Consider the following 14563-nt stretch of genomic DNA (forward strand, 5'->3'; position numbering starts at 1 on the left):
AATTCAAATATTTATTATGCGATCCGATTTAACTTTCATTTCAACCATTGAACCATAAAAATTTACTTCTACTTCAACATTCAACCAATTTTCACAATCTTGATTAAAAATCATAAATATATATAAAAAAACTCATTAAAAGGATAAGAATATGTTTAATTATTGTTTAACTTTAATTTCAACCATTGAACCATAAACATTTACTTCTTCTCTTCCAGCTCATATCCAAGCCCATTTTCACAACCCATTAAAACAGTGGTTAAAAGGAGGAGAACACTATGCCAACAGGTGTTGTATAAACCCCTACAATGAACTTCACATATTTTTTAAACGAAAACATTTACAAAATAAAATCAGAAAATTACACAAAAAAAATAAATAAATAAATAAAAGCTCACACTCTTATTTCTGTAAACCATTATTGCCATTTGCGCAGCTCATCTAACATAATGATTGGTTGGTTTAGATAAAAAATGATAATACATCAAAAAAAAAAAAAAATAAATAAATAAATAAATACATTTCACATACATGTCACCCAGTTCCTATGTATTTATAAATCTAACACCTGAAACTTTATTTTTTACATTTATACCATACGAATCTTTCATATCACATCAAAATATCACTATTTTAACTTTTACATAAGGTGACATATATATATAAATCTATGTTCTATATGTTTTACATATGTGAACACATAGGAATTGAGTGGTACATTTGTAAATCTTCCTAAAAAAGGTTCATTATTTGGAATATATATATATATTTATATGCTTCGGGCTTACAATATGGAAGAACACAGCTAAACCAAATTACAATATGGACCACTAAAATCTGCTTCCTTTGCATCTCTCCTCCATCAAAATTCAATATATCCGCATAAAAATAAGAAAAGGAAATATATGATTACAAATGAGTTGAGAGTCTCATTTTTTCTTTATTGTCCAGCAGCTGAAACCTCACTTGTCAACCACTTCCACACCTTGAGCTCCCCACTGCCGTCTCCGGTGAAGAACAGCCCGCCGGGGCCAATCTGTATCGCTCTCACTTCTTCCTTGGAAAATATCTTACCCCTCTCATTGAATCTGACGAAAAAAGAGGAGAATACATATTTTAAATAAAAGTTTGCTGAAAGTTTACATACATACCACTCAATTCTTACGTATGCACAACAAACATACAAGAGTATTTTTCATGTGATATGAAAGATTTGGGTGGTCTAAATGTAAAAGCTAAATTTTAGGGTTAGATACATAAATTCATAGGAAATGAGAGGTATGCATGTAAACACCCCATAATTATAATAACAGTACTGTATTGATCATAAATCATGATCATATACTTACGATGGAAGATCATAAAGGCGAACAGTGTTGTCATTACAAGAGCAAAACAAGACTGGTTTGGCTTGTGCATCATGCATACCGCACAATGCAAGCACACCCTGAGACAAATCAGATGATAAATTACAGCTGGTTAATCTGAATGTTTTTAAATAAAATAATAGAACTTGCAATGATATGAAACCATCCACAAAGTATGGATTAAACACTAGAATAGTCCATCCATTATTTGTGCGAACAATTTAACCTAGGAGTATCACATTTCTATTAGCTAATCCATCAGTTATATAAAACTGATAAAAATGATGGCCGGCTTATTAAATAAAAGTGATACTCTAAGGCTAAATTAGCCACATATAAATTAGTTGGGCACTTACTACGAGAACTAATCTCATAAGACATTGTAAGAACATCAGAATTGAAAAAAAAAAAAACTCACTAAATTGAACATAAAGAGGAAAATAGTGTGCTAACATTAGGTTCTACAATGGCTAACAATTTCACTAAAATTGAATAAAAGTAAAATTTCATGATAATATATATATAGTAGGAAATTCAAGAGGCAATAACAACTTATACTACTGCACAACCATCAAAACACAAATGTATCTAAATTGTTTGCAATTGAAACACAGAACCAACCTACTTCATATTAGCTTGGGATATCGATGAAGCTTATGACTGAAATGTTAAGTCATAATATTATTACTAGCTTATGTTTCTAGATATATAATTATTACGCTGACTTTTCAGTCATAATATTTGAATTATGAGATGGTATAGTTGATCCGCAACAGGTTTGTTTGCACCACTAAATGATTCCACTAATATTCTAAAAGAATAAAAGCTCAATACTTTGGACCAAAACCAACCACAATGACTTAATTCAGATATAAATAAGAATCACTTTAGGTTAAAAATGCGACATTTCTCTTTCGGCCTCTTTCTTTTTTATGAAACCAAAGGTTTGCTTCACACAAGTATGTATCCGGCAAGAAAATGACCCGATCAATAAATGCCAAATAACAATAATGTGAATCTTTTCAATTCTGAGCCCTTCCATTTCTAAATTTGGAATCCTGACGTTAACTTTACACACAAAAACCATCTCCTCAAATTTGTATAACCTTACCGCACAACCAAATACACTGCACCGGTCCACTTTGAATTGAAAATTGGCAGCATCAATTTGGAATTTTTTTGCCTAGTTTAACATCCACCAATCAAAGATCAATGCATTAGTATCATAATATAAATTTATCACAGAGCATTACGTGAGCCTCGTCAATGTCTAGCCCTGATCCAAAACGTTGCATTATTTTTTATGCTCAATTATTTATGTAAAAGAATAAAAATATTTGAATGTACATCACATAAGCATCACTATTTCATATTGTTTTGTTAAATATTTGTATTTCTTATAACCATTTTAATTCTAAAACCTTTTCACAGAACAATATTTCTGCATTACTCAAATCAAGTGACAGTTAATTGTCCCACCTAGTAACACTCCAAACAATTATGACAAATGTAGTCTTCAGTATCGCTCTCACATAGTACTTTTCAATCCTTCTTTAACTACATAAACATTTTCTTTAGACAACTAAATACAATCCCACAACATTTATCATGCTTAGCTCAGATTAACCCAAGAACTGATGTATAACGATGCATAATTAAACAGTCTGACAATATTTTTGGAACATTCTTTGAACCTATTAATGCACTAAAAATTGCAAAGCACACTAGAAGCGCCTTTCCAATCCATGAACCCCGTATTGACATTGCTACTTATATTTAAAGAGTATAACTACGGAGGTGAATTGGTTGAGATAATTCTAAAAAACCAAACATACCAGCCTTTCAGGAAGGGTTTCATGAAGAGAGTTCGCTCCCATTTCCCAAGCACAATACCAAAATTTCAATGCAAAGCATACTAGTTTGAAAGAAGCACATATTGATCATGTTCAAAAAATATCCAAGGGTGGAACAAAAAAGTAAACTAAAATTTTGTTTAAAGGATCAAACTGATCTATAAAACAATTAAAAAAGCAATTTGAGTAATACCTAGCAAAGACCCCAACCATACAAACATCATCACCATTAACCTTATCCCAGCTATTTCAAGTTATCGTTATACATTATCATTTTTCATTCATTCAGATAGAGTGTTGTCAAAGGTTTTAAACCTATCGTTCACAAATCAGTTTGACATCATTGGTCATATCACAACTATTTCAGATTTATCTAATTTCGTTCTTAATCATTATACATTTTTATCAACCCATCAAATGGGGGCATTTTCAAATCTTGGTTGTACAGATCCAAATCATATAAATCTATTTTCAATCAACTTCTATTAATGCATTCATTTCAGCATTCTCATTCTGCCACAAAAAAGTTAGAAATCAACGATTTATTTATAGCTCAACATTAGAATCTATATAATATCAATAGCCTAATGGCAATTTTATAATTTTTTAAGCCTCAATAATATGTTCCCATGATACAAAACTCCAAGGGCGATTCTCAATTTTAATCATCTAAAAGTTGTTCTAATTGATTTCTACCCTTATGTAAAATAGATCTAAAATAGTAAAAGATATCACACAAGTTTGAACAACATCAAATATAAAAAGATTGCACCAAGGACTTCATTTTGAATAGCTCATGAAAGCATCCACATAATTAACACAAAATGATATTAACTCAATATTGATCATTAAAATAAATTTAAAGTAATTAAAAACTCTCAAGTGATTCTATAACTACGTATGATATGAAGTAATGCTCCTTAATACATATCTTTGATAACATCAATATATCTTTAACGAGACCAAAACTGAAACAATAAATGAATCTGAGGGGCTCTTATAGTCCTAGACTATGTAAGAAATCTAATTTAGTCCTCGGAGTCTTTAGACAGAGACCAAAATAGTCCTGTTATCTAAACTAATATAAATTAAAGTTTATCAAGTTAAAGATTTATCTTCAGAAAAATTTTTCTTCTTGAACTTTCTGGTAAAATCTAATTTCACAGTTGTTGTATTCCTCATGTATGACAACTAATTTTACATACAAGAAGCATGAATAAAAGATCATGAAAATTATATAATACGTTGAATTTTTATAGTAAATAATTTTTTGACACTTTTGTTATCTTAACTCCATTATAATGAAAAATAGTGAGTTTAATTTTTTGTTATAATGGAACCAAGGTAACAAAAATGTCAAAAAAAAAAATTATAAAAACTCTTCCTCCGCAAATTGTATGATCAAAATCCATGAGGAAATAAGATAAGTATAAAATTAGATTTAATTAAAAATTGAAGGAAAAAAATATATTTCTCTAAAATACCCTCATTTTTAACATTGTTAACCTCAATTTCAATTAATTTAGATGACATGACTGTTTTGTTCCCTTTTTAAAGTGCTATAGAACTAAATCAATTATTTTACATGGTTTAGGACTAGAATGGCCTATCAAGAATAGTTAGCGGAACCATTTTAGTTATTTCCTCTATCCTTGACATAATCTTTTGTCTTAAAACATATCAATTAATTTCTATGATATCCAATCATACGCTTTTACAAGATCAATAAAAACACATAAAAAATTCTTTAGAAATTTCATGCATGAAAACAACTTGGTTTTCTAAAATTCATCTATTTTTTTGTAAGCCACTATTTCATTACAACTACCATAGTTTCATTACATGACCAATAAACTTAATTCCTCTATAGTTAGCAAAATAATTAAATTCTATTTTGCTCTTATATATTTATATCACTGCTTCTCTAATTATTTGTCATCCTCTTAGTTTTCAAAATACTATTAAAAAATTTGTTAATCAAATCACTACAATATGCCCTATAACTTTAAAAATTTCATAAATACCTCATCTACACCTAAAATCTTACTATAGCTAACTCCACTTAATACTTAAGAAACAAGTATTATTAGAGCTAACTCCACTCCTCAAATAATGTGAAATTAAGCAAATGGACAGTAAACTAGCACAATTAGCATTTGTACTAAATTTGCATGTCTAAGAACTTGGCCAATGCAAACAGTACTTCTGATATTGAAGTTTCAAATAGCATATCTACATTTTTTCATAAAAGGTAAAATATATCTAAATTCGTTACAAATACAGTCCTAACCTTACCGGGTCCTATGTTGACCAACACAAACAGCGTTCTGGAGAAGTATCTTAGACTTCTGTCAGAAAAGCGCACATTAAATTTAAATAGAAGGAAATCAAACGTCAAGATAACACCAGGAAAGACCCAAACAGAATTTATTTGATACGTCAACAAAAAATATCCATTTCCTTGCAAAGAAACTTCATGTTGCCATAAAAGCACCGGACAAAATGCTTTTCTAGTTTCCGTAATTCAATCCTCAAGAAATAAAAGGACTCGAGAAAGACCATCATCAGAGCAAGGGAAAACTGCTCAAACGAATAAAATAAACCTATGGGCAAGCATGCTGTCTGTGCAGGGTTTAGAAAGGGATTAAAGCGTGCAGAACTACCCAAAGATTAGAGAGATTATTTCATGACTCAAGCCCATATCTCCACATCACAACAGAGGTAACACCAATCCAAGCTGCAAATTTATCAAAATATAGCTAAAATTTTGCATTTTATTTTCAGTTTGCACATAGTCAGGATGAGGAGCTTGCAGTTTCATCAGAGCAGGTGGTCTGCCCCTAATCAATAGACCAACAGATCATAGATCTTAGGCAGATTGCAGGAAAGAACCTTGGTGCCAACTGTCTTCAAATTTGAACAAAAAAATAAAAATAAAAAAAATCGAAGTCATGCAGCCTTGTTAGCCTTTTCAAAGATTTTAGAATAAATAATCAGAGCAAACCAAACTTCTCGTGAAAGAGTTCGAATTATCTTAAAAAAACTGGTTGCAATTCTTCCATGAATCCTAATCCATATTTTGACCAACTGATCAAAACTATGATGAAGACTTGGCACGTGCTTTTGACTGAATCCTAATATTTACTCCCCACTTCGCATCAAGTAGCAATCTCCAGTTAACCAACTTTGCAGAATATTCAGCTCCTCACCTAGTTTTCATAAAACATGAGAGTGTAAAATGTTCAAAATCAATCAATTTTTGAATGTACAAAATCTCTGATCCTGGTTGACTTGTGATAGATTTTCATCAATCTAAAACGAAGATATTTCAACCAAGCGAGTGTAATTCACACATATAGTAAAGAAGCAATGTGCCTTCTAGTTTGAATGGTACTGCCTACTTTTACCACTAACTAGACGTCAAGATCATTAACAAGAAGGTATTGATAAGAAAATGTAAGAAGATTATGTTAAAAATAATTGTTCCAAAAACACAACAATATTGAAAAGTCATCGAACATCAATAAAGACAAATTTTAAAGTGAATAGGGAAGGCGATGAGATTACTATTAAATATATCATAAGATAACCTAATGCATGATGAGCTTTAGATTGCCACTGCAGTGCTCAACTTTCTTAAACAATTAGAATGATTTCTCTAGTTTTGCATTACTTCCAGAAGCAATAAGTACAAAATTATGATATTCAATAGGTAAAAACCAAAACCAAATAAAATCTAACTATTCTATATGAATTTTGGTGTACTATAGTACTTAGCAGATTTTTTTTTTAATTTTGAGTGAAACAGAAAATATGGAATTCAATTTAGTCATATCATGTCTACTTTACACGATGCAAGTTTTAGTATTCTTTTGACTAATGAAAATCAGCAAACTTACACCTGCAAAAACTTGAAAGGGCTTTAACTAAACGAGTCTTCATTATAAACAAGATATCTGACAGCTGACAAACGACCAACCAAAAATGACAGTCAAACAAGCTGAATAAATCCATGCAGTTGGAAGTACTGTATTTTTTTTACTTGAATCGAAGAGAATGCACTTTGAAATCACTTCAAACCAATCTGAAGACACCATGGCATTCATCTACTAGTTTTACTCCAAATAAAAAACCAATGAACTTTAAAATCTTGATAAACTGCTGTGGAAGTTCCCATGCCGAATAAAGTTAAAGACTACAATATGCATTCATTGCTCCAGGTTGAGGGACATTCTTTTAAGATTACTTATAGGTAGAGTTGAAAAATCCCAAAACATTCGAACTCCAAATCTTAATCATCTGCATGACTTCAAATTTGCACAAAATTGATTAAAACATTGGGTTAAGCCAGCTTAAAAGGAAATCCATAAATTCCAACCATCAATTCCAAACAAACTCAAAGTGATTTCAAGTTGACTTGAAACTACTCCTCAGCACAAATTCAATATTACATAAAATAAAGTTGAGTCTAACTAGCTCAAATGAAGAAAATAAATTTGCTAAATAAGGCATTGCAACACAAATGTCTTGCACTGAAAAGTACAAAAGCTTTCTTTTAATTTTGAACATTTTTTCTGTTGTTTGAAGAGTATATACAAAAACAAAAGCTAAAAGAAAACAAGTAGTAAAACTGGAGGTGCTGCACAGATGCTTGGAGGTGTAGAAAAGGAGGAAGTGGTGTGACACTTCTGCAGGGGAATGCAGGGAGGTGGTGGTCTAGCATCTAATAGGAGGGGGCAGCAAGGCTGAGGCAGTGGGTTTGGAGAAGGCAGCTGAGTAGAGGGTTAAAGCATTGTTGTTGGGGAACAGCCCTTCACATGAGGAAAGAATTTCCAATATGCCTACATAATCAGAACAAATCCTATACACATAAAGGCTAACAACTCCAAGAGATGGGACAGGGGGGCTTGAGGTGGCTCCTACATTTTGAGTATTGTAGTTTGTTTACAACAATAGTGACGACAAAATACAATGCTACAATGCACAATGTCTTTAGTTGCTAGTATCAGATTCCCAAACAATTAACATATCTCACAGTAACAGCAGAAACGCTGTAAAAAAATTATATAGCACTTCATCCACAAAAAGACTAATAATGCAACAAGAATTGTTTAAAGGCCAAAAACATCATAGAAAAAAATTACTTCTTTGTATGGCTACTCAACACTTCAAAAAATAGATCATCAGCAATAAGGATCACTTACGTGCTCTTCTTGGTGGGTGTAGGTTACTTCCAGTTTACCACTTTCTGTAGCTACCCAAACCTGAAATCGACAGTAAAGAATTGAGATGTTGATTTTATGAATTACCAGAGTATCACTTTTCATGTCAGAAACTGACCTTTATCGTCTTATCTAGTGAACAGGATAACAAAAATTGATCCCAGCATAATACAGACATGACAACTGATGTATGGTCGGTCAGTGTCTGGATGCATTGTAAAGTTGAAAGGTCCCAAACCTAAGCACATGAAAAACCACAAACTAAGGACATTTCTCTAGAGAACAGAAAAGAAACTCTAACAAGTGACTAAACTTCAGATTATGATAATTTCTGACATCCAGTAGACAGGTTTAGTAATCAAATATTCTGAATGGATATGGAAACAAAGATCTGTGCACTGTTTAGCTACAAGCACACATACCATATCTATGGAAGATACACATTCACATTTCATATCCGGGATGGATGACCCAACATTAATGGGTCTAACATATCAGGGTCAACAGACTGTCATTCAACCCAATATGTGAAAAAACAGCGAATCATAATCTCATATTTTATGAAAAAAAAAAAAAGCAATGGTAAAGGCTGATGAAAAATGATTGTTCTAAAGGGAACAAATGAAAGACACGAATATTTTTCCAATATCAAGCATGAATAATAGGAAGCAGCACAATACAAGTATTAATAGAAACAAATAAACAATATAATTTAGGGAAATTTACATGCGTAGCCCACAATTCTTATGTATTTACATATCTTACACTTAAGCTTTCATGTTTACATGCATAGCACTTTGGTGTTTTAAACATATGCATGAAATGTGAATTTCATTTTTAAAAAGTGATAATAGAGCTATTTTTCATGTGATAATAAAGATTTGAATATTATGTGTGTAAATATGAAGCTTAGGTGTGAGATATGTAAATACACGAAAACTGTGTGCCATGTATGTGAATGCCCCCTAATATTAGTATGGCCAAACTGCTAACCATCAAAGGTCCCATAGCAATAACCAAATGAGAGCAATAGGGATACCTCTAGACACATCACACTTTAAAAGCCATGTCATATTTTATTATCAGAAGTTTAGAAAAAGAGTTTTGTGTTGCATAGATTAGTTTGATTTCCAGTGAGCGACCAAAGAGGCACACAAATGAAATTACTTTGTACAAACAAGCAGACAAAAATCCTAACATATTTTAGGACTTTGAAATAATTTCCAACTTGACTTCATGTGGCAATGCTGTGCATGTTGCAATATACAGAAATCATTTTTACTCTCAAAAAGATGAACATTAACCTGTACCGATCCAAACTGACAAGTGGTGACTCAGCTGTTGTATTCACCACGCAAATTAAAATTGTAGTATGGATAGTTTGTTAAAGAAAAATATAATCAATGTACTACCTAAACAGGACAAAAAATTTACAAACAAAACACCTAAAAAGAATCTTATTTCCTCTAGTTCATCATTCAAGGTGTCATTTAAAGGCAAAGAATTGGACCTTGTGGTGCATGAAAGTCAAAAACATATTCTCAAAAGTTTCGAAATAAGCTTCTTTGAACATATTTAGTGATATATTCACCATACAAATAAAAATTGTATGTAAAGTTTGGGAAAGACAACCACAAGCAATGCACTGCCAAATAGGAAAAAATTTCACTAACAAAACATCAAAAAGAAACTTATTTCCCTAAGTTTACAATTCAGGGTGTCATTCACAAGCAACTGAATGGATGTTTGTGATGCATGAAATTTCAAATATAAGTTTCTTCAAACAAATTTGCGAGGGACATGTAACGCACCTAAATTGAACCATCACATTTCAATGAGGAAAACTATTGCAAGAAAATGAGAAAATTATAGAATTCACGTTTGATAAAGTTCTGCATGTCTCGGCTTTAGCTTAGAATAAACTTTCCAAATTTGATATGCACCTAAAATTTAATTTAAACTAAAATATAACCATAATAACAAATCAGTTTGTCGATGTAATTAGATGATATGGTGAGAATAAAATTAGACATCGCAAGAAGGCTTCCCTTTTGTTTAAATGAAAAAAAAAGGTTGCTAGTCTAAACAGGTGCACATACTGTCAAAGTTTTGAGAAAATTAGGCCGATACCTTTTCCCTTTGCTTTCATTCTATTAAATAATAATCTTACAATTTTAGGTACAAAATATTTAGGTACAAAATATTTTGTATAATCTATTTTATGTAACTTAATAATACATATTCCTAATCTAAATATTCAGCTAAAAGGAAAATAAATCAGAAAAAAGATATTGAAAATAAGGAATCTGCTAATTATAGAAAACTCTTAATTTAGTTGTCTGATTTCCGTCCTTGTCTGATTTCCGTCCTTCATTTCCGTCCTTCCTGATTGACATCCCCTCTCAAATTGATGTTGACTGATCAGAAATCATTAATTTGCCAACAAGAAAATGATAACACTGTCAGGACAAAAAACCCTCAAGTCGTGAGTGCCGAAGCCGAAAGTGTTGAAGCCGAGAATGTCGAAGCCTAAGAGTGTTTTAGTCTTAGAGTGTCGAAGCCTGAGAGTGCTGAAGTCTGAGAGTGTCGAAGCCTAAGAGTAAGTCTGAGAGTGTCGAAGCCGAGAGTGTCGAAGCCGTGAATGCTGAAGCCTAAGATCTATGGTTTGTCGAAGTCGAAGCCATCGATCCAGAAAGAAGCAGCGATGCCTAGCAAAAAAGATTCGAATTGAACGAATAATAATACAAACATAACAACCCTTTTTCAACCCAAGAATCCTTGTATTCCATAATGAACGCATTTTGCATCATAATAAGTTCCATCTCTTCGCGTGTAGACCTTCTTTGTTGCGCTAGTACTTAGAAGATCCCTGTATCGTCCATATCTCCCGGTTGGATCCACCTCAAATGGCTTTGTGTCCTTGTCTGTCGGATCCACCTCAAATGGCTTTGCATCCTTATCCGTCGGATCCGGCCTTACGCTCCGCATCCCCCTGGATCTGCAACGCCAATCGCAGTCCAATCCAAAACACTTTTATCGATCAAATGAATACAAAAGAAGCAAAAATAACAAGAAAATACGATGTCTGGGTTCTCTCAGGTGTTGGTTCCAATCAGCCATTGATCGTACTTTGATTCCGTGAGAGACAACAAGCAGTCGCAGAACCTTTATAGAAAGGCTCCTAAAAAAGACGAAGGACGAAGCTTAGAGGGCATATGAGGGAGCTTTATTTGTAGCTGAAAAATTAACCACAATTCGAAGATCGAAACAGGACGACGCAAACGAAGGAGGACAAAACAGCCCGGGAATAAGCAGTAGAAGAAGAATCGAAGGCGAAGAAATAGTTCCTCCCTTCCCGCAAGAGGGCGGGAAGAGAGTCTTGACGGTCCTCCAACGACTATTGGTGGTTAGGGCAAAAATTTGACTCTAATACCATGTCAAAGTTATGAGAAAAATAGGCTGAATTTTGAATAGGCTCGATACATTTTCCCTTTGCTTTCATTCCATTAAATATTAATCTTACAATCTATTTCAGGTACAAAATATTTTGTATAATCTATTTTAGGTAAGTTAATAATACATATTCCTAATCTAAAAATTCAGCTAAAAGAGAAATAAATCAGCATAAAGTAATCTAAATATTCAGCTAAAAGAGAAATAAATCAGCATAAATATATTGGAAATAAGAAAGCTCATATTATAGAAAACTCCTAATTTAGTTGTCTAATCTCCGTCATTCCTGATTGACACATATAGATAGAACGGCCTGTTAATGCAAGGTATGGCTTTAAGTTTTGGTAGAGGTTGCACTGCTAGACTATCCAATTAAAAGAAAAATAAACATAAAGTATTTCAATGAGATTTATACCAATAATATCACTTCTAAGAAAAATGAATCGCCTCAAATAAAATGATAAAAAATTAAAAGAAGATTTTATGTCCAAGTTAAATTTCCCGTGCTTCCAGCCTCCAAGAAAGTTATGCAATAAAACATTTTACCTTATAACTGCGGGCTAAGGTTTAGTTATAAAATCATTAAACTTACTCTTATTGTATGATCCATGGAACCAGAGTAGAGTCTCATTGCTCCAACAACTAGTGAAACAACAGGAAGCTGATGACCTACAAGAGATGCAGCTGGTTCAAAACAGTCCCCAGCAGCTCTAAACCGCCATGCCAATATACGTCCATCCTACAAAAAAGGGAAAAGCAAAAACGAGAGGATAAAGATAAGGATTCCTCATTTCTCTTTCTGAGATAGATAACAAGCAAAATCATGACCTGTGCAAGGAAATGTAGCGAATTGAGAAAATCTCACTTAGCAGTGGATGACTATGTACCTGTGTTCCAGCAAATAACATCTCATTACCGACTGACATCGCATAAACTTGTCCAATAGGCCCGCTAAGGCTTAGATCAGTGCCAGTTTGCGTATTCCATGCCTGCTTAATTACCAGGCAAAAAGGTTCGCAAAACAAAAAAGAAAACTTAGCCTACACAGAAACAATGAGAACAAAAAATGACTTCAATTGAATCATTTTAATAATCTAACCTTAATGGCATTAGGAACTCCAACAAAAATCCATGGACCCTCACTGATCATGCAGCCAACATCACCACCCAAATTCACAACCCCGACACACTATCAAGAAAACATTTTGAAATGTTTAATTTTCATATCCAATATACAGATGATAGTGAGAAGCGACTGAGAAGAACCTGCCCAGTCTGACAATCCCAAATCCGAAGGGATTCATCTTTGCTCCCTGTATAAAGCTTATCAGACGCTGCTGGAAAGGCAATTCCGGTGACATCCTGCAAAAAGACATAGTTTAAACCACAGAAAGCACCTCAAAACATTTAGCAACGTGTATGCAATATGCTGAAATGCTCATTCGGGCGATGAAAATTACCTTTTGGTGACCTTTTAGGGGAGTCAAGAGAGCGATGCTGTCGCTGAGGAACCAAGAATGTAAATACCTGCAACTCTCTCCATAAGAACAAGTACCCAAGATAAAATAACTGCAGATCGTATCCAGTGCCTTGCGCTGAGGTCTGACGCCACCAACAGCGCCCCCTCCGCGGCCCTTGCCCCACTTTGAATGGGGACCAGAATTCCCATTCGTATTAGGATTTCTCCAAACGAGGCCCTGAGAACGGAAGCCCCTTTCATCAGCCACAGCCGCCCGCTTGGCGCCGCCATCAGAATGCTCCGGAAGCTCGCTATGAAGATACGGACAAGGGTGGCGGTGGCACCTCCCCGCCCTCCAGTGGTAACAGACCTTGTTATTGGCTCGATCAGGTGCCGCCTGAGACCCAATTCTACTTTGAATCCTCCTATTTCCATACCTCTCGATGTCCATCGACGCAAAAAAAAAAAAAATACCAATCCAAGAGACGAAGTCGCAGTAACCCTAGAACGCAGAGAGAAACTCTAGCGTTCGAGATTGGGGCAGCGAAAGAGACCAGCTGGCAGTTGGCAGCCTGGAAATCAAGCAGGAGAGTAAATGCATCGACCTCCCTTCCCTCCTACCTCGATCAGCCTTTGCAAGATTCTGAATCGTTGCAGAGTAGCAGTGGATTATAATCGCGAGGGAGAGAGAGAGGGAGAGAGAGAGAGAGAGAAGAGAGAGACAAGTGAGAAAGCAAGAGAGAGAGAAAAGGAAGGAGGGAGAGAGGAGATGTAAGGTGAGATATAAGGAGAGAAATAGATGGAAATGAAGGTGGATAGAGGCCAGCCGCCGTCGCTATATCGCAGGTCTATCGTATTTATGAGAAAAAGGATATACAATTAACGACCATCGGATTGTAAAAATTTTACGCGTCGCACAAATCTTAAGAATATCCAAAGGCTGTAATTTAGTCTTTAAAGCTTCATAACAACTACAGTTGCAGAAAGTGTTACATCGATGTTACCTTTTATATCACGCGTCGGCGATAACACGTGTAATATAATATTGGCGATCAGATTGTAGTTTTAATTTTGGATGTTAAGAAAATAATCTTGCTACTTTATTTATGAAAATTTATTTATAAATGTTTTTTAAATTTAATTTTGAAAGTTTAATTAAAAATGAATAAATGGGGCAATTACATACATACAATCAAATTTATATTTGTT

General features: G+C 33.7%; 1 protein-coding gene across 1 annotated transcript; it reads right to left on the reverse strand.

Moving 5' to 3' along the window:
• Positions 1-701: 701 nt before the first annotated feature.
• LOC110020426 (zinc finger CCCH domain-containing protein 17-like) lies at positions 702-14070 on the reverse strand. The gene is made up of 9 exons (XM_020718523.1): positions 13356-14070; positions 13162-13257; positions 12995-13084; positions 12783-12884; positions 12488-12634; positions 8561-8680; positions 8425-8484; positions 1350-1447; positions 702-1088 (listed from the first exon to the last, which is right to left on the reverse strand). The coding sequence occupies exons 1-9, from the start codon at positions 13803-13805 to the stop codon at positions 941-943; spliced, it is 1311 nt and encodes a 436-aa protein (XP_020574182.1). The 5' UTR covers positions 13806-14070; the 3' UTR covers positions 702-940.
• Positions 14071-14563: the final 493 nt, after the last annotated feature.

The sequence above is a fragment of the Phalaenopsis equestris genome, unplaced genomic scaffold (genome assembly GCF_001263595.1).
Source record: "Phalaenopsis equestris unplaced genomic scaffold, ASM126359v1 Scaffold000096, whole genome shotgun sequence".
Taxonomy (NCBI): domain Eukaryota; kingdom Viridiplantae; phylum Streptophyta; class Magnoliopsida; order Asparagales; family Orchidaceae; genus Phalaenopsis; species Phalaenopsis equestris.